Source organism: Salminus brasiliensis, chromosome 13 (genome assembly GCF_030463535.1).
Source record: "Salminus brasiliensis chromosome 13, fSalBra1.hap2, whole genome shotgun sequence".
Lineage (NCBI taxonomy): Eukaryota > Metazoa > Chordata > Actinopteri > Characiformes > Bryconidae > Salminus > Salminus brasiliensis.
Genome location: NC_132890.1, coordinates 436,940 through 458,432, shown reverse-complemented (window position 1 = coordinate 458,432; position 21,493 = coordinate 436,940). Strand labels below are relative to the sequence as shown.

At 47.2% G+C, this 21,493-nt stretch overlaps 1 protein-coding gene across 3 annotated transcripts in view; it reads right to left on the bottom strand.

Annotated features, from left to right (window-relative positions):
• The window catches only part of hipk3b (homeodomain interacting protein kinase 3b), a 45,923-nt gene that overhangs the window by 11,295 nt on the left and 13,135 nt on the right, over positions 1 to 21,493 (bottom strand). For all 3 annotated transcript variants that reach the window (XM_072694627.1, XM_072694628.1, XM_072694630.1), the window contains exons 3-10: positions 9,594 to 9,717; positions 4,105 to 4,224; positions 3,795 to 3,881; positions 3,285 to 3,469; positions 2,957 to 3,113; positions 1,155 to 1,272; positions 948 to 1,069; positions 733 to 860 (exon numbers count right to left, since the gene is read on the bottom strand). In XM_072694627.1, the coding sequence (XP_072550728.1) occupies positions 733 to 860; positions 948 to 1,069; positions 1,155 to 1,272; positions 2,957 to 3,113; positions 3,285 to 3,469; positions 3,795 to 3,881; positions 4,105 to 4,224; positions 9,594 to 9,717 (1,041 nt within the window). The remainder of the gene's footprint in view (positions 1 to 732; positions 861 to 947; positions 1,070 to 1,154; positions 1,273 to 2,956; positions 3,114 to 3,284; positions 3,470 to 3,794; positions 3,882 to 4,104; positions 4,225 to 9,593; positions 9,718 to 21,493) is intronic.

The following is a 21,493-nucleotide window of genomic DNA, read 5'->3' as shown; positions in this document are numbered from 1 at the left end:
GACACAGAGAGAGAGAGAGAGAGAGAGAGCAAATAAAAAAGAAAATCTGGAACTGCATGGCCATAAACACAACATGCAATAAAGCTTTGGCAGTATACGATGACAGGGACAGGATATACTGCATTTACAGCAGCCCAAACTATTCCAAGGTTAGAGAAATTATAACGAGGGAATACCTACATTTTTATTCTCTTCACTGATCAATGCCTGTTCACATATCAATTCTTTGAAAATGACTGATTAGAGACCCAGAGAACTGGGAGTGATCCAGGATTGATTTAATGGGGGGTCATTAAAATGTATGGCAGTATAGGAGGCCACGTGATGTTCATATAAAAAGGAAGTGGTTTTACTGGAGTACTAATTGTCAGCTTACTTATTCATACTGCATTATCTATGAAAACACTCATATGAATCTGGACTGGCCCTTAACCAATCAAAAAAATTGGTTTAGTAAATTCCCTTATTCTTAATATTCAGACCAGCCTGAGCATTTCCTGTATGGAATGAACTGAAGGTGAAAGCCTAGGCTGATTAATCTGAGTAATTAATCATTAGCTTCTCAGAAGTGCTGCACAGAGAACAGCTGTGAGAGGACCTGATCGGACTGACTGTAACCCGCTGCAGGTCTTGTGTTTTCAGGGCATGCAGCACTAGTGATAATGACTCTAATGCTGCGTCCGATCAACAAGACATCCAACACTCCAACACCACCACAGTCCCTCCACTCACCCCCAGTCTGCCAATCTCTGCGGGCCTGCCACAGTATCAGAGGCCAGTGTGGTTGCTGGCGGGGCCACCGTGGTCACCTGTTGCCAGGCAGGTACCAGGATCTGCTGGGCCCGGTTAGACCAGGCCTGCTGCAATGGGGGTAACAGAGACAAGTGATGCGTTTACGAAAGAAAAAAAGAGGAAGTGTACTTTTAATATGGGCGGAGTGTGAGTACCTGTGTGATGACGCCTGGTCTAATCTGTAGAGGCTGGATGGCAGGGGCCTGGGTCACCAGGGGTACAGCGTTCTCCATCCGTACAGAATAGCCTGCTGGCTTATTTGGGTTGGGAGGGAGACCTGAGATTAAGAGAGTTCAAAAAATTAGAGGACTTTCTTGGCAGAGACCGTGGAAGTGGAGGTGGAGGTGAGGGGAGGTATGTACCTTGTATGGTTGGGGGACAGAGTATCAGAGCTTGCTGAAAGGAGTCTCCAAACTGGGCACTTCCGGTTTGCAGTGGTATCCCAGGATGCATAAGAGAGGGAGCAGATGGGGCCATTGGCTGCAGAGCACAAACAGATACAGAGTAAGAGACATTCCCGTCAGTAAAGATATTATGACCTCTTTTCATCTCCCCAAAACACGTTGCACAGCAATGCACTACACCAAAATGACCCATAGAGGGCAACAGTACAATTCTAGACAACACTCAGCAAACACACAGAGCTCACAGAGGCAAACAGAAAACACAGGCCTTCAGCACAAAGTTCACTGGAACCAGTGCAACACCAGAATAATCTGGGTTATTGAATTATGGCTATTATGTTTTGGCAGCTCGAACGTGATCAAAAGGGCACAAACAGACTGAGGCTACTCTCAGTCCTGCCAAGAACAAAGCTCCTTTTCACCTGTGAGAACAGCTGACCAGCCTTTTCCATTTAAGTCTTAACTGGAACCAATTACGGTTTACAATCGACGCAGGCAGAGATGGTTCAGGCGGAGCGTTTTGACGCACGGGGGGAGAGTGCACGTGATCAGAGCGGCCTATGAACTCTCCCTGCTGATAAACACAATAACTGCATAAACCTCTGAAGTGCCCAAATGCTGCGCGAAGGAGACGAGGGACAGCAGATTTCCCCCAGCCTCGCTCACTGAACATCAGCAATGTAAGCAAAACTGCATAAAAGCAAGCCCAGAGTCTGTGGGAGGTCAGCTCACTGAAGAGAGAGGTTTCTCCTCTCCTTGGCAACCAAATGCTCTCCCCATGTTGCGCTGACGTCAGCCAGGGTTGCCATGACTATGATGCTGCCACGCAATAAGGTGACATTAGTGAGGTCTGTGAGAGAACAATGGTGTGGAGGTAAACAGAGCCATTTACATGAGCGGCAGCGACACCAATACACCCACTGACATCAGCTGGGTCCAAACTAAGCCATTATGACACAGCAACATCACACACACACACACACACACACACACACACACACACACACACACACACACACACACACACACCCCTCCAACACTCCACTGCTGGGCTCTCACACAGAACCATACGTTACGTTAAGGTCTAATCTAAGGCGGAGCGTGTTCGGACTCTTCTAATTTGAGCATTTCAGCAGACGCTGGTGTTCTGAGAGCACGTCATCCTCGGCATCCTTCAGCACGGACCTGTCTGTGTCAGTGGCCGCAGCATCGGCTAACCCAACACAGACGACAAACAGCTGCAACTAAGTGCATCAGGAGGCCGTTTACAGCGCAGGCAAGACAAGAGTCTGAATATCAAACACAACTGTGGCTCAGCAGAGTCTCCAACACAGCGACCGCAGTACAGCATGGGACCCTCTGCCCCCCTCCGCCCCCCTCCGTCCCCCTCCGTCCCTGCACAGCTTCTGTGGCTTAGTTCATTTAGGATAAACAGGTCCTTAATAAGAACAGTAATGTCCTGGACTAATTCTGAGAAGTCAAAGTTAGGCAGAGCAGAGAAAGTCTGTTAACTGACATCATTTATTTATTTATTTATTTATTTATTTATTATATACTTATGTGAGTGTAAACTGAGCATCACTGCTGTTAATGTTACTATTACTGGTATCTGACAGTAATGATCAATTCTATACTGTCTCTACTGTAAAGAACCCCATGAGTGAGAATCCTGGGCTTCTTCTGATCTATACATTTATTTACTAATAAAATACTGAACGTAAAAACGTTGAAGTGCAACAACACAGTAACACTCTCCCTACCTGAGTGTGCACGCTGGCCAGCTTGCTAAAGGGCACGGTCAGGTTGGGTGCTGAGGAGGTGACAGGCCTCACAAACGGAGCTTTGTTGCGGTTGATGGTGTCGTAGGTGCCAGGACGCGACCGGCACACGTCCATGATGTGGAAACATGATTTGACACTATGAGGAAAAAAAAACAAACAACCTGAGTTACCATCCTCTCCCTCACCAGGGTTCAACCAAACACACATTTTAACAACGGACAGTTTAAAGAGCAGCTAAAGTGAGGCAGAGATTCTTATAATAATAAACTTCTTATGAAATAATCTTTTAAAAAGACCGATTGCTCACTGGTTGCTTTGGGGAAAGTCCAGCAGGTGCTGCATGGTGATAAAGGGATGGGTGAGGGCGTCACTGGGGACTATCCTCTTCTCTGCATCTATCAACAACATCTTCTTCAGCAAGACCACAAACTCTGCACGGTCCACCTTCTCGGCCAACAAGTCACTGCCTTCCAGATTCATCACCAAGTTCACCTGAGAGGCAAACCAGGAATTAGTTACACACATAAAATCGAGTGCACATGACCGGACGTGCAGATCTTTACACGTCAACACTGTTCCACTACTACGCTGTTTCCACTGCTGGGGGGTTCTGCTGCACTCTGGCTGATGTTGCCCTTTTTACTGACAGAAAACATGGTTAACAGTTTAATATCATATTCAAACTGTACTTTGTCATTACAGGTAGCTTTTTAACCAGTAAGCAAATTCTCATAATGGGACTTTCCACCTCAGTAGGAGAGTGTGAGGCTGAGTGTGGTGTAAGGATGTGTGGTTTATATTTGGTAACCATACGTACATGCGCTATATCATCCAAACAGCTGAATATGTACTTTCTGGCTTCCTTTGATTTCATCCCCGTTTCTGCTTCGTGCTCCTCCGTCGACTGAAAAACAAAATGAACCAACCATTACACACACACACACACACACACACACAGACACACACAGACACACAGCTCCCCAGAAGCAATATCCCAGCTGTATATTTCTGTAGGGTGGTGAGTGTGTATGTGTGTGTATGTGTGTGTATGTGTGTGTGTGTGTGTGTGTGTGTGTGTGTGTGTATATGTGTATGTGTGTGTGTGTGTGTGTGTGTGTTGGACTCACTTTCAGTCTCCATGCTGCATAAGGGGAATCCGACTCTCTGCAGAAGAAGCGTGACGTCTTCGTCCCCACATTCAACAAGTGCTCTCCTGGCAGGCCCTGCGTCTGAGAGATGTAGCGAATCTGAGGAGAGAGAGTAGAAGAGATGAAGAGAGAGAGGGCGAGAGAGCAGGAAAAGGACTAGGTTAACTCTTACTCACATTCTCCAGTATATAAACATATATTTATATAAAACCTCGTATCTCCAGAACAGCAGCTTCACAGGAGGAGAAAAACTTAAATGAAAAAGATTTTGGAGCATTTCTATTGGTCCATTTATCATATCATAAAATTCAGATACAGTATAAAGAACTGTCAGACTGACACGGTCAACACAGAGATTAATGGTTTACATCCATAAAGAATATATGTATGTTTCTTTTTCCTTTGTTTCTGCTTCTATACAGAACTACTGCTGTGAGTCAAGAACCCTTGAGGAACCCCTTTTAATGCAAATATAACCATTACTGCATTCAAACAGTTCTATAAACAGTCAGGGTTCTGTATAGAACCAATGCCTTTGGTTAAGAACTCCTAGTTAAGAACGTCTTTAGGTGCCAAATCACATATAATCACAAATAATTCCCCTCATTCATTTTAGTAAAAGTACACCACACTCAGCACTCTCTCTAAAGGTCCAGGATGTTTAGTCCAGAAGAGTAAGAGTTAAACGGCAGTTTTCCCGTCCGCAGGTGTGTTTACAAGGTGGCGACATCTGTTCCAGGTGTGTGTGTGTGTGTTTGTACATGTGCATGAGACATTATGTGCCTCACAGTGTGTGTGTGTGTGAGCCAGCAAGAGATGTAGCAAGACTGATGACCCTGACGTCAGCAGCGCTCTGGTGTGAGGAGAGATATCTATTAGACACACAGTGTGACAGAAGAGCTCCAAAGGTAGTGTGTTCTTATTGGCATTTCAGTGGCCCGGGTTCGCTGACCCCTTCACCTCTGAGCACTAAGCTCTACAGCGTTAGCGCTCATCTAGGGCTTCAGCAAACACGCACTTCAGTAATTCATCAGTTTATTTTTATATATTTGAGAATCAATTCCTCTAAAAGCCTGTGATGTCTGTTAGTGCGTCACATCACCTGACTTCATATTTAATAGTACTGCTCTACAGCATCTCCATGTGATCTCTACGCAGCGGCAGGCCGGCTGGTCACAGAGTCGTCATACAAGCTCCTGTAGGTGGAATGCGTAGGTGTCCCAATACTTTTGTCCATATGGTGCACACACAATCGTGAGCTGCCCCAGCTGTCCAACCAACAAGACTTCTGAACGCCAGATGTCACCCAAAGAGGTGGTGAAGAAAACAGCCTCTTTATTTTTAGAAGGCCTGAGTGTATGGTGTCTTCTAGAAGCTCTGGTATCACTACTCCAAGCTCCGACGCCGGGCTCCAGGTTCAGAGCAGCAACAGCAGCATTTTACAGGAAAAAGAAACAAAACTGATTCCATATCCTGACCAAAATGACCATCCACCCGATCATTCAGATAAAACACCCGTTCCTCTGCAGAGGGATCGGCGGTAACATTTCTGTGGCCTCAGACCAAGCAGAGAGCTTGAGCCGTTTCTTCTGATCATCACCACGAAGAGGAGGAAAGCCACAAACATCCATGCCTGGAAATAGACGGCCAGCCAGCGAGTGGGAAACGGGGACGAGGCGGGAAGTGAGCAACGCTTCCCGAGCTGAATGTTTTGATTGGCACATTGCGAACATGTTCAGCTACGAGGAGCAAGGCCGGACAAGGGAGTTGATTCATCAACATTCCTCAGCCTTACATCACCGCGGAGTGAACACGCTCGGCCTGCAGCAGTCAGACGCTCTAGTAAACAGTGCAGGCAGAGTACAGTACAGCAGCAAAGCCCGCAGGACCTCCGGCACTTTCTACACAGAGTCAATTACTGTACTTCAACATCAGAACTGGGCTTTTCTAGATTCCCAAATCTCCCCGGGAGGAGGGCCAGTGTTCCCAGTTTCATCCAACAGCTAGTTGATCTAACCAGTGCTTCACTACAGTAGATCAGGTGAGCTGCTGCTGGACCTGCATAAATCCATACAGTGTCTGGAGTACACAGAGAAGATCAGCTCCCAGACCTGGCTCTTCTGACCAGGCTCTTCTATAACGTATAACACAAGTACACACAGTCCTGTTCAAAGACTACCTGCCAAGTATCGGCACAATGTAAAACTGCAGGTGTGTGAGTGTGACCGGCGCAGGCCTGTGCTGTTCCTGCAGACTGATCAAGTTTCTATCTGCATGTTTTCATCATCATCATCATCATCTACAGGAAATAACGTCAGTGTGTTTGTGAAAGCGAGTGAATGTGTGTGAAAGTGTGTTCTGTGACTGTAATTCACAGAGAGGTGTGTCCGTGCAGTTCCTCAGGTATATCAGTGCGGCGGAGTCTGCCTACAGGCCTGAACCTGTACGGGGAGGGAAGAGACAGCAATGCCGAGCAGCACACCCCTCCAAGTTCTCCCACACACTAATACACACTCACCACACAAAACCTCTAGAGACACACACACACACACACACACACACACACACACACACACACACACACACACACACACATACGCTGCATAAACGGCCAAATGCTTGTTTTTTCGCCCTCGTTTGCCTGTGATGGCACATCGTAGAGGTCTAATAGCTGTTTAATGCATTGCTAAAGCCCTGCTGGAACCATGACTGAGGGTTCCACATGGTTTCGAGTGGAGAAGCTGCTGCTGGTCTTCAGCTTTGCTATAAATACATTCTGCTGTGTGGAGTGGAACTGGACCCCATGAAGGAGGAGCATGGCTGAGGGGGGTGGGGTGTGCTAAAAAGCAGTGGCTAACTGCTGCCCCTCAGGCTGGGATCACGCCATGGCCAGTGGCCCGACACTCCACACCTTCATAGGTCAGGGGCCCTGCTAGAAAGAGAAGACCTCACACATTAGATCAGCACGTGATTACTGACCGAGCCAAGCTCCCCAGAGAAACACAACTTTCATCTTCACGATGAGTAAGACAGAAACCCCAGCACTCACGTACCCTGAGGTTTAACAGAGTGTGGCGTTTACCACAACCCTTTACCTTTTGCCTCCGTTTTCAAATTCAGCCCCCGCAGTTTATCCCGCTTACCGCGTCTTTTCTGCAGTAAGTGCATTATCACAACCTCAGACACCGAACTGCCCTCTAGGGATGTACTGCTTAACATCCATGCCAACATGAAGGACATACAGAAGCATGTGGGCACAGACGGTAAACAGACTGACAGGGAGTATCAATGAGCCTTAAAAGACAATTACACTTTTTATCCAATCAGGAGAGAATCTGAAGACTGAGGAGTGTCTTCACATGTAAACTACTGATTAAAAATCAATACTGTGGTGTTGGTGTTTTTATTGATAGTATTGCTAAAGATGATCATGGGGGCTCCAGTGGACTAAGATGCTGCTAAGGTATAATCTGAGGAGTGCTGGTTCCAATCCCAGGCCATGCTGCTCGCCATCAGCAGCCGGACTCAGAGAGAGCACAATGGGCCTTGCCTTGATTTGGTTGATGGCATTTCTTCCCACATCACTCCCAGAGTGACGTTGGTCAGCACAGGCGTCCCGTTAGCTATTGTTGGACCTGGTGAGCCGTGCTTTTCTCAGAGTGTGCTGGATACCTAGCGTTGCTGCATCAGATGAAAAAAGAGGTGGTGGCTGACACACTAGTCTCCACCCTCCCGGTGTTGGAGGCATTGCTAGTGATAGGGGGAGTTCACATAAACAGGTCTTACAAATTAAATATATATATATTGGTAAATCCTACAGATTTCTGAGCTTAGTCGGTGAATCTCGCAAGTATAAGGTATCCATCTGATACACACAACCTTCCAATGATCACTGGAACGCAGTAGTAGTTCCTAGGCTAGTGTCTAAATGCCTGGATCCTTCAATTCCTTCCTCAGAGAAGGTATGCAGTGTTGGCTGCAGGAATACCTGGGCGTTCGAGCGTTGGTCTTCAGTACAGTATAATGCAGCTTGATAAATGGAGTGGGAGCAGGTGCTGTTCTGGACTGGCAGTCTTAAGAAATGATGGCTCTCCCTGGCATCCTGGCATCCTGACAAACCCCCACAGTCACACTGGTGGAGATCCATCACCTATGGCTCCGCTGCCCCCGCCTGTGCTCCCTCTCACTGGGCCGCTCAGCCTTCCAAAGCAGGGGGCTGCTGGAGCTAGTCTTTCCCAGCCTTCCCCGGAAACAGTGTTCTAATCTGGGCCTGTTGCTGCCCATCCCTCTCTCTCTCTCGCTGGCTTGCTCGCTCTCATGTACGCGCACACACACGCACAAGCACACACACACACACACACACACGAAAAAAACTACACAGGACACACACTGACACACTGAACGTCTCCCAAAGTCCCCAAAGAGTCTCAAGGGCCTAGTCCTCAGCAGGAGAGGCGGAGTCACAGCAGATTTTACAGCAGAGAAAGCACAGCAGACCACACACACACACACACACACACACACACACACACACACACACACCAATCAGCCAAAACATTAAAACATCAAAATAGTGTAGAACACTGGTGATCTGGGTCCAGTGGCTCCGGTCAGGAGATGGATCTACATACGAGTCAGCGAGTGAACAGTCAGGTCTTGAAGGTGATGTGATGGAAGAATCTGAGACTCTTTGACAAGAACCAAACTGTGAAGTTCTAGACAATGACTGAAGGGTCAGAACCTCTCCAGAACATCAGGCATCAGGTCTTGTGGGGTGTTCCCGGTATGCAGTAGACAGTACCTACAAAAAGGGCTTGAAGGAAGGGCCACCAGTGAACCGGCGACAGGGTCAGTGATGCTAATAGAGGCCCCACCTCAATGTCCAGCCTCAACGGGTCAGAGCTATTGGGTTTTATTGTTATGGCTGATCGGTGCATACACACATACACAGACAGAGTCTTGGAAAGATGGCAGCAGAAATTCTTCAGTGGATTGTTTGTTTGGGCTTGAGAGCACATACCGCAGCTCAGTGCAGAGATGACGTAGGGCAGAGAACAGAGATGTGTGAGAAGTCACATCTGAGAGCGGACTTTCTGAAGGAGAGGCCGGCGGGTCGTATCTGTGACTCTCTCACAGCGAAATGTCAGGGGGCAGCTCGAGGCCCAGCGTGCAAAGTAGGGCAGTCATTTGATTAGCAGTCCAGTGATCTACAGTTATTCTGATGCTCACTCGAGTGATCAACTCGTTTAAAATAGACACCTTTTGGACAAAAGTAATGGGACACCTGCTCATTCATTGTTTCAAAATTCTAAATGTATATATACACATTTACACACACACACACACACACACACTTCTATACAGGGTCACTGCAACAGCTGTAGTCCAGAGTTGAATGTCGCTGTACTTCAGAGGACAGCGGGTCAGTGCCAGCGACGAGGCTAATCAGCCACGGTCTGAATAATTACCTGGTCATACTCCAGAGCCCCGGGGTAGAGGGGCCAGCCGAGGAAGAGCTCAGCTATCACACAGCCCAGCGACCACATGTCTATGGCTTCACAAAACGGCAGGCCCAGAATGATCTCCGGAGCCCTGTGGGGAGACAGAAACAAACAAGGGGAACAAAGTTAGGCTTCCAAACACCCAGAGCACAACAGCCCCACTGTACGCCGACAAGACAGCACATGACACGGTAGGTGTGTCCCAGCATGTTCTAATGTAGCTTATTTCCACATGGTGGCACGACACCGCAGAACAACGTTTTACTTGTTTTTACAACAATGGCCGATTTACACCCAAGAGGAAGGACTCTACAGGATCAGTGGGTTCAAGTGAAGCATCATGGGAACATGTTCTGATGAAGACAGAGGGTCTAATGCTCCTCTAGTGACATGAGAACCTGCACCAAGGTTTACCAAGGGTTGCCGTGGTCAGCTGGGTCCAACATCGTGCCTAGGCGTGCGCACTGAGAGGCAGGAGGCTCTGGGTGCTCAGCGGCAGATCACCGTGGCGATCCCATTGAGCAGCATTACGAGTGTGCCACGTGAGCCTGAGGGTGACGCAGCTCCACCACTCGCCGCTCATTTCAGTAAGAGGGCCCGGCTGCTCGCTGTTACTCGGGTTACGCTGGTGTCTCGTTACAGCCGTAACAGCAGCTCTATACGGGCCTCCTACGCAGCTCCATTACCGACGAGGACAGCGCCCTGAACCAGGCGGAGAACACATGCGCACCAACACAAAGGAGGAAACCCAGTAAGCCACAGCCTCCTCTGTGCGGAAGAGGGAAGATAAAAGCACGGCCCTCTCAGGCTTTAGTAAATCCACACAGCGGAGAGCTTTCTGCTGCTTTCACACGTGGCCCACACTAGCTTAGGAGGTGCAGCAGGGTGGGCTCCACAGCACCCACCACCCCCCCTCAAACCGACTCGTTCTCTCCTCTGAAAGAGGGGATTTGTCATTTCTTCATATAAGGCCGTCTCCAGAGCGAGCAGAGAAAATGTCATCAGCCAGGAATGTGATTACACACTGCGCTGCTGTCGTGAGCGTCCCCGGGGCAGTTCACTCTATCTATCTATCTATCTATTTATTTATTTATTATTTTAAAAAGATATTGGAATTATGTTAATTTGCATATTAAATTAACATATAATGAAGTTGGAAACAGACACAAAGCAGTAAACACACCAGGCTTGTAAAACTGTAAATGAAAATTAATATGACGGTTTTCATTGCTCTCACGCAAAAACCTTCCATCTCCATTTTTTGCTGTTTTTCGCTTTCCTCCACAGTGTGAATCTTTATACTAATCTTTATATCTGAATTTCATGATGAATGGACCAATAGAAATGCTCCAAAAACTGAAGGTTTTTCCTCCTCCTGTGAAGCAACGATTTCTTCACATCGCTGAACAGGGCCTATGAAAAGGGCCGTAAACAGAACAGCAACTACAACTACACTAATCATGAACACACACAGTGTGTGTGTGTGTGTGTGTGTGTGTGTGTGTGTGTGTGTGTGTGTGTGTGAAGGCCAGGAGGGTGTCACATTCCTATATGCTGGTACGTACCGTACTGTCCCTCACATTCCAAACCTCACAGTGAAAGTTTCCCAAACTGAAAAACAGACTGGGCCGAGGCCTTGGGTACGAGGGACAGCGGAACACAGCAGCCTTCCCCTCTGACCTTCTTCAGCGTGATTCAGATAAGCTCTGTCTGAAGCGCTGACGGCTGCAGGCCGGCGCTCAGAGCTGGGCGATGTGGCTGACGGTCAACTGAACAGTTGAACTATTTTTTATACAGTATTTATTATTTCTCACATCTGACGACGTTCCGTTCCTCTGCTAACAGACAGAGGAGAAGCAGCAGTCTGTGAAATACTGATGAAAGCTCTCATAATAAACACGGTCATACTGTCCAGCCCTACTGAGGAGAGGACATTTACACAAATGAAGTAGTGCGCACACACACACACACACACACACACACACACACACACACACACACGAAGAGAACACCAATTAGCCAAAACATTGAAACCACTGACAGCTGAAGTGAAGAACACTGATGATCTGGGTCCAGAGGCTCCGGTCAGGAGGTGGATCTACATATTAGTCAGGTCTTGAAGGTGATGTGTTGGAAGCTGAGCGTAAGAATCTGAGACACTTTGACAAGAACTGAACTGTGATGTTCTAGATAATGACTGAAGGGTCAGAACATCTCCAGAACATCAGACTTCAGGTCTTGTGGGGTGTTCCCTCCTGGTATGCAGTGGTCAGCACCTACCAAAAGTGCTCCAAGGAAGGACAACCGGTGAACAGGCCAGTGACAGGGTCAGGGGTGCCTGAGACTCAGTGATGTTCATGGAGGTCCCGTCCACCTGACAACTTACAGTACTTAACAGATCTGCTGCTAACGTTAGTCTTGGTGCTCCAGAGACCACAGCAGCACACCTTCAGAGGTCTTGTGGAGTCCATGCCTTGCAGTTGTTTTGGCAGCATAAGGGGGACATGCTCAGACTTATGTGTGTGTCCTCCTCATCCAGCAGACAGATAATGAAAGAAATGCAGGAGACAGTCGGAATGAAAGTGAAAGAGCAACAGGGAAATAAGCCCCCTCTCTTCACAGAAACGTCCAGGGACAATCCCAATAGCGCTGGGTGTGATGGGAGGATGCCATTTAGTGATGTGAAAGCTTCTGAGACTGGCCTGCAACCCTGATGAGACTCACCTACCACTTCTTTTATCTGAGGATATTTTACCTTTTTAGCTTTGACATCTTCCACCATCAACAAACTGGAAGTCAACACAGGCATTTCCCACTATCGGCTGTTCGAGGCATTAATGGGGAACTCCACCCATGTTTGTTCATATTTATCTTTACATTCTGTCAGTCATGTGCAGAGAGCTAAACTCCACAGCATGCACTAAAACAGTTAAGAACCCCTTCTGATGAATTTCTGACTCACTGGAGAAGTTGATGATTCAACAGCAGAAAGTAAAATTTCCCCAAAGCACATTCAGAAGAAAGTCAAGAAATTCAATCAAGAGAAAACGAGGCCCTTTGGAGTTCCCCTTCAGAAGAAAAAATGACTAACAGGAGGTATTCATCACCAAACATACTCTACTGGCCACCACGCATCTCCATCTACCGCCCATCCGCTCCCTCTAAATATAACGAAGTTACTATGGTTGCTATATTAATGCTGGACGTACAAAAACAAGCACTATTTGCCTTAAAATGTATTTAATTAAATATATAAATGTATTTATTGTTAGAAATATTTGGCATTTTGCTGAAAATTCAGAAAACATATTCTGGACATTATTTCTTTTTTCTTTTGGTAAAAGCTGATGATCAGAGGTGATGTTGGGGGGATTTATGCTTTTACGATACAGATCACTGTATAACCCCCCAATACCAGAGAAAAGAGACTTACTGAGAATTCAACCAGTTCAGATTTCAAAACAAATACCTCAGCGTCTCTGAAAGTCCTGGATCTGTCTGGGATTAACGGCCCTGACCCAGCAGAAATACCAGACCGTAGAGAGTCCACTTTTGCCACACAGGGGTAACAAAGCCTTCGAGGTACTGATATGTTTACCCAGACGTAAAACCACCGCTGTGTGAAGCCTGGTGTGTGTGGGTGCCGTATTACACACAGGTTGATACTGGATTAGATTCTGATCTTTCAGATCTTCCTGGGCAAGAGGACACTTCACATCTGATCTTTTTCAAAGGTTTAGAAAAAAACATAAAGTAAAGAGACGAGAGACGAGCGCTGATCAGGAAAACACACACTCTTGCGTAACAAACAGCTATAGGTTACAACATAAACAAGATTGCACAGCAGATTACGACAAAACATCCAGTCAGGCCGAGCCGCAGGTCTCAAAAAGTGCCAAAAACAAGCATGAAATAAAGCGTGCACGGTTCTGCAGTGCCGGTGTCAATCAGCGTGGCAGAATGCACCCTTCATGCCTCCAGCGTGAGCTCAAACAAGTGCACAGAAGCAAAGTGCTGAGCATGGCACTGCACACTACAGAGCCCAAAGTGAGCACAGGCAGCTTGCCCAGGCAGGGGGTGGAACTGCCCTGTATCACAGAGCCGTAATCGGACTATCCCCCTCTCTGACAAACGCAGGTAATGTACTGTAGTGATCGGACTCTCTACAGCGACGCTTGCCGCTCCGCTCTCTGTGCTCTGCTAACATTAGCACAACGTTTTTTGCTCTCACATGAGCACAAGATGTTCTGTGAAATGCGTCCAAACCAAGTTTCAGAACTTAAAAATAGAAAGTAACCAACAGGAGAGAACTGTACTACTCCAGCACACTCACACAGCCCTGAGAGGGGTCCTGATTACCTTAACTTGGGTTATATACAGAGGTATACAGATACTGGCCACCTGGGTGACCGGGTCAATGGGTTCTGTAGCCAAAATGAAGAATCTGTGGTAAGAATCACAGCGTTTTTAAAACGAACAAGAACACCTCAGTTCTCAAAGGCAGTCAACCAGTTTTATTATCATACCAGTCAAGCCAGGGACATCTGTTTTCCACAATATGATCAACCTGAAGAATAGCATAACTCTACAGACCCTCTACTGACCCTCTACTGACCGTCTCCCTCAGGACGTTTGTTATTAATATTAGTGCAGAACATCAGATCCTTCCCAGACTCCTACTCCAGCCACACAGTGCTGTCATCTGCTCAATCGGAGCGGGTTCAGCCTGTATTTGTTACATTTATTTATTTACTTATTTATTACCAGCACTAACTCAGGCAACGGCAGGACAGGCAGCATAAACCTCCTGAAAATAAGCCGGCGTCTTCCATCACGCCAGTCATCACAGTATTAACATTAACTCTACAGCTGGCAAATTCCACAAAACCCATAAAAATGAGCTCCCGGTCCGATTAATCAGGCTCTGGGTCTTGTGCGACAGGGTGAACAGTAGCTGATATTAATGTGGATGATTGTGAAACTGAAACTGGTCTAGTGGTTTGTTTGAAGGGAGAAACAGTATAGAAGAAAAGGCTTCTCAATGTTTCTGTGGTCAAAAAGTGAAATGCTGTGGTCAGGGCTGGGGGACGGGGCCAGGTTTTTATACAGCATGATTGCTTCCAGTAAATTTGTAATATATAGGAAGAGGAAGGACTAATCGTTTACATATACACTTCAGTATAACTTTTTATTATAAAGTTCATTTAAAAAACATCTACTGCATTTCACTGAGGAGTAAAGCCTATGCTGAATCCTGCTGGTCAGACACAGTTTACAGAACCCAAGTATGTAATTTGCTCCCTTTCCCTCTATTGTTTTACAAATTCCTCAGGAACAGTCTGAAGCGACACTGCAGGAAGTGTAAGAGGACAATAAGCAATGAAGAGCGGATCCTGTGGCCCGAAGTGAAGGAGAGCCTCTCTCACGGACTTCACCACCAGGAAAGGAAGGGGTTCATCACCTCCAGCTCACATCTGTTTTGCTGATGTCCAACAGAGGAGGAAACATCAGGTTCAAAGAGCCACCCTCCACTTGGAGCTGATCAAAGCAAAGTACTGAACTAGATTTAGAGCCTAAACTCCGCGTGCAATCAACTCAGCCATTACCGCTGCGTAAACGAACATGTTCTGGGAGCATTCCACGCTTCCACCAGAAACACATTTCACAGCTGATGAACAGCTCTGGTGAAAGGAACAGCAGCTCACAGTCCCTCGTTCTGAAGAGGTGCTGCAGTCGCTCAGACGCAGTCATGTGTTTCCACCATCTGCACCCTGCCTCTAATTTTGGGCAGAAATGGTGACAAAGCAACATGAGACTCAGCTGAGACTCGTCCTCAAGTGACCTCAGAGTTCAAGAGGGTGTGTTTACTGAAGAAGAACCTCAGCTAGTTTAAATAGAGTAAATAGACTCTACTAAACACAAGTCAACATGGAGACCATAATACTCTACTCTTCACCCAAGTCCTCTCAGAAGAGGAGGGTCTTCAGTCTGGGGTTGAGGACAGCGAGCGTTGGACTCTGCTGTTCGGACACCCAGGGGAAGTTCGTTCCTCCACTTCGGTGCAGGACAGTAAAAAGTCTGGACGCTCGTCTTCCGTGGATCTTAAAGGATGGCGGGTCGAGCCGAGCCGTACTTGAAGCTGGAAGGGCTCTTGGTGCAGATCGGCTTTTGACCATCGCCATCAAGTACGGAGGGGCTGGCTGGTCCAGTCTTGGCTTTGTAGACCAGAGTCAGGGGTCTGAATCTGATGAAGGCAGCAGCTACAGGAAGCCAGTGAAGAGAGAACACAGCAGTGGAGGAGCCGAACATGGCTGAACTTAGAAACATTGAAGACGAGAAGTTGAGAGGAAGAGTTGAATTGTTGTACAGGAGACATCTGCAAGAACCCGTTCCTGGTGACAGCTACACAATTTGTAGAATTAGTGCTGTGAAGAAAATTCAGGAGCTGAGAACAAAGAGCAGCACATTCTCCACATCATTTCAAGAGAAAAAAATAACTGTCCTACTGAAGAACTAGCCGGCCTGATACAGCTTCCTCTCTCTTTCTGCAAGGGTTCTGAGGGATGCTATTTCTAAACACAGAGCAAAAATGAAGGATGTCGAAACCACAAGAGAGAAACTATCACTTCCGTTTTTCTTCTGAAAGCCAGCAGGGTGAGAAGACACTGTCTCATTCTGCCTACTGTCTAAAATCACAGGCTGTTCAGCAAACTGTGATATCAGCTGTTCAGAAAAGTCCCCACAACTCTGCAGGAGCAGGAGCCCAAGCTCGCCCATGAACGAACACGTGTAGATCTGATCAACAGAGCCCAGACAACTCCTCTCAGCCCGTCCTCTCAGCCCGTCCTCTCACTCTGCTTCTTTCCACGCCACGTTCTCCCCCTTCCATTATCCTCTTAGACCAGAGCAGGTCAGTAACTCAAGCTGGTCCTCCTCAAAGTGTCTGGAGTGAACTGGAGTGAACTGGAGGAGGACCATGAAACAACTGGAAGATTTCACAGAATCTAAACATCTGATTCATAACCCGGACGCTGGCCTACAAAGCCAAAACTGGACCAGCACCTCCCTCTCTGATGGCAATGGTCAAAACCTGATCTGTACAGACAGTCTTCAAGTATGGCTTGCCTTGATCCACCATCCTTCAAAGCACTGCAAGCAACAGAAGACAAACATCTAGACTTCTCTCTGTTCAGGAGCCGAAGCGGTGGAACCAACTTCTCCCAAGTGTCCGAACATCTTCAGAGTCGCTCACTACAATGATGGTTCTCCATCCAGGACTTTTGGATGGGATGAGTTGGGGATGATGGAGGTGTGGTGGTGATCTAGCACTAACACTCTTGTTTCTAAATGCAATCAAATCCTCACAGCAATGCTCCTCCAGAATATAAAATATTCACATTTCCAGAGACATGTAAAAAATAGGAACTTATTAAATACATATATGATCTATTAAATACTTCAAAGCATACATTTCAGATCTGAGAGTCTCATGCGTTCTACTTCTGCACACAGACACTCATTTTAAGCTGTTAAAGTTTGGCCTGTGTAGATTTTACAGCCCCAGTCATAAAAAGCCCAGTGCATCAACAAGATCCCAAACTCTCATTAAACATCCATAGTGTTTGTTCTTCTGAGCTTCACAGCTTCGAGCGAAACTTCCAGAGGACACTCTCTTCCAACAAACACTGATATGGTATATTTAGAGCACGCCCAAGGCCACAGTCTCAGTCACTTAATAAAGCTTGTATGAGGCTGCGGATATCACCTCCGTTTAGCCAAGAGGCTTCCAAACAGTGACTCCCTGGCTCTGAGATTGAGCACACTGGACAGTCTGCATTATTGATAACGCTCACCAACGCAGCGGCGCGGAGGCCCAGGGTTTTCTGACGGGCCGTTGGCCGGATGTGACGTTACGGAGCCGGGCAGGGAGTCAACTCCTTTGGATACAACTGAGAACATTTGTTATACAGTCTCCAAACAAGCGGTAAAACAAGGCTCAGGAACCATGACTCACATGAGGTGACTTCATATTTACATACTAGTGGAAAACACAGTGTCCATGACTCCACTGCTTCAGGAGGAGAGTCACAGACCAGGCGGACATGAAGACAACAGACGACTGAAATGTGAAATGAAAATGAACGTCTTTTACGCTTGTAGGACAGAATTTGATTAGCTCTGTTTACTCTGTTTCCAGCACAAGCCAGTTAAACGCAGGCTCTGATAAATGATTGATGAGGCTGGGTTTCAGTGTGAAACAGCATATGAGCAAGAGACAGCAAGCGCTGGGTCACACCACAGCAAACGACAGAGGAAATCCACAGCTCTGCCGAGAGTCTCCGAAACACGAACGCAGACCAACAGACAGCCGATGTTTACTGCTGCACGAGCAATTTACCCGTCAGCGTCAGCCAGACGACTGCTTTAAGCTCCTGCTATTATTACATAAAAGAGCTTAACCACTAAAACACACTGAGTACCTGCCACTGGCCAAAAGAATAAGACTAGACCAGCAGTGAAACTCAGAAACTCAACAGATCTGACGCTCAGACACTGAAGTAAACACTAAAGAAACTCAACAAAATCCAACCAAACCAAAAGAGAACGAACAGGACTGCCGATCCACCTTCCAGGAGGAAGCCCCCCAACGCCCCCCACCGCCCCCCACCGCCCCCCTTGCCCCCTTTGCAGCAGGCTATCTATATTCCATCTTCTAAAAGCAACAAAACAGCTGACTATGTAAGTCGGTGACCTTGAACAAGTGCTGGTGCAATCTCTCTAGCATTTCATCCTGCCTTATTTCACTCCAACTGCCAGAGCACTTCACCATCTATAGAAGTCAAACTGTGCTGGCTAAACTCCCATCAGCTAATTTTAGGCAGTGTGCTCCAGCCCTCCTACCCCCACAACCCCCACCACCACCCTGTGTTTGGGTACTACTCTCTCACTGGAGAAGCAGCAACAGCAGCAGCCGGAGATCACGATCATGTCACATGGAGAGGTCTGAGTGAGGGTGTGAAGGACTGGTGAAAGCTCAGAAAACAGCATTAGGATGTTGTGGGTGACCCAGCGGACCTCACTCTTCAGGGTTAAGCAGGGTGTGCCTTGTGTTTTCACAAAGTGTAGAAAGACAGACATCCAAATCATCAGAATAATCCCCTCTAAAATACACCATACAGCCAAATGTTTGTGGACACCCCTTTTAATGAAGGTATCCAGCTACTGCACACACACAGCTTGTCTAGTCCCTGTAGAGAAGTACTGCCAATAGAATAGGACTCTCTGGAGCAGATCAACATCATGACTCTATTGGCTCCATGCTGCCTAATGCCAGGCGTGGGCTAGAGGGGTATAAAGCCCCCCAGCATTGAGGAGCTGTGGAGCAGTGGAAGAGCTGTGTTCTCTGGAATGATGGAGGAGCTCCAACTCTTGTTGCTGAATGTAATCAAATCCTCACAGCAATGTTCCTCTAAAATGTAGTAGAATAGTCAACAGTTCCTCAACAAAAGCAAGACCAGCTCTTTTTAATAGCCTTGATTTCGGAGCAGATGTACATCATTAACAAAACTCAATATCACAGTTCTCCAAAACTCGAGCAGAAAGAGCTCAGTAATTATGGTTCTTCATTGCATTCAATAAAAAAGCCCTTATTACTAGTTTTTAAGGACAGAGCGGAATAAAAATGACCAAGAACCCACAACCTGACCTGGACCGAAGCGCTCAGTTAATAAGCCTTCAGGCCCAGCAACACTGGAATGTACAGTCTCCAGTAAACCATGCTGCTAAGAGCAGCACTTACCAGAACTGCGAGAGAGAGAACATTCTCCACAGTTTAAACGGGTTTAAATCAAGACAGATTGAAGTATTTCACAGAAACAGGGGAAACAGTTGGGCCTCGCTTTAGGACTGTAGTTTGACCACGACTATAAACCATCTCCCAAAGTGACACTCGAACAATTGGAGAAAACTACACCTTTATCACTTAAAGCTTTTTCTGGACCCTGGTCCATTTGCCCGAGGAGTTCAGGACTCTTGACCGAGTGTGAAAGATAACAAATGATAATAAGCTTCTCCCCCAAACAATCCCAGCATTGGTCCTGGGTGTGGATTCAGCCATTCATGGGACGAGAATGAAAACGCCCAAAGAGTAAACTCAGCAACTCCAAACAGCTTCACCTCAAACCTCCCCAAACTCCTCCTGATGGTTTACACCACAGCTGGTGTAGTGGTTGGTGTTGCAGAGTGGGTAACACTGCCTTCCCTGTTGTTGACTGGGGTTCAGTTCCCTGGCCTGGGAGTGTTTGGGTCGGACTCCTAACTCTACATTCTCCTACCAGTCTAGTGCTTTCTGGATTTCCACCAGTATGAAGGTCCTGCTTTAGAGATTCTGAAACAGAATCAAATGTAGGAGAAGAGCAGCCTCTCGTACTGAAGGCAGTTCACAGATACTCTGGGAATCACCTCAAACAGACCAGAGTCTGAACTGAATCTTCAGGCAGCAGAAAAGGCTTCGTTTGGATCATCGATCCCACATTTGCATGCTTGCAGAACACATGGGAGGTGCCAAAACCGCCACGCTCTTCAGCAACCCTGCGCTGTTGCTTTTCTGCAATCCTTTGTCATGCCATGCCTTCAGCAGTGCTTGTGCACAGGTAACCAGCGAGGCAGGTCTCATGGTTCACACATCATTTCCATCTCCATATAAAAACAAGCTCGTCTGTGAATTCTCTCTCTTCTGTTAGCAGGGTTTTATCTGCTCAGCAAGTCGCTCCTGGTGCTCTGAGCCGTCACTGCTCCTACTTCCACTCTTGATCTGACAGTCTGTCTGCGACTGCAAAACTGCACCAAAAGCAGCCTAAAACTGTACAGCCTCCCCCAGGAGAGCGTGAAGGAGCTGAAGGAATCACGGGGTGAAGTGTGGGTACAGTCGGCTGAAGATAGCCCTCACCAGTACTGACTGGACATCACAGCCGGAACTACCACCTTGGGTTGCATCAGTGGAACCAGTCTGACATTCTGAGGACCAAGTCTAAGTCTAGACGGGTTAGACTTTACCTACACTGGGTCCTCAGAATGTCAGACTGATTCTGTGGGACAGAATATGCAAATTTGCTGGTTATTGGTTGTACTGGGAGGAATTTTGGAATTGTTTAGAGGAACAGTGGTGGATCCAAAACCCAGTGGATCAACAGAGCCAGAGCCCCAGAGATCACAACTGGCCTTGCTATCTCCAGGTGGGTCGATGGTTCTCCATCAATTCAGTGTGATCCTGGTCAGCACAGGCAACTGCTAGCCAGTGCATCACTGCTGGCTACCTGGCACTTTCCTCAGACCGCGTAGGTTGCCCAGTGACTCTGTGATGGGAGCTTCACATGTGATTGGGGGTACTAACAAGTGGGTGGGATCTAAAATAAGTGCCTGCCCACACACAGAAACCAGTAAGTCCTACAAACCCACTTCCGCTTGCAGAACCGTATCCAGGTCCGGAAAACGCATTCCGCTTACACTTGTGTTAGACGTGGTCGAGAAGAGTCCCTCAACACCTCCTCCGAATGTGGTTTGAGTGATCTGTCCTGGGTGTGTTCACACAAGGCTGTTCACGTGGTGAAGTGGAATCGGAACGTGATCCGATCACTGAAAGCAGAAACTGCTGTAAGGTGTAAACAGCCTCCTAGAGAGGCTCAGTGAGGACATCCGGTCTGGAGCTCAGGGAGCTCCTGTAAACATTCTCACAGGACAGAGAGCCTCATCAAGATGGAACGATAAACAGTAAAGTGGGCCATTCCGGGTCCTGTTATGTAACAGATGGATTTCAGATCCATTTTTTTAAAACTGAAACACAGAACAGCCACCCAAACCCAGCTGCC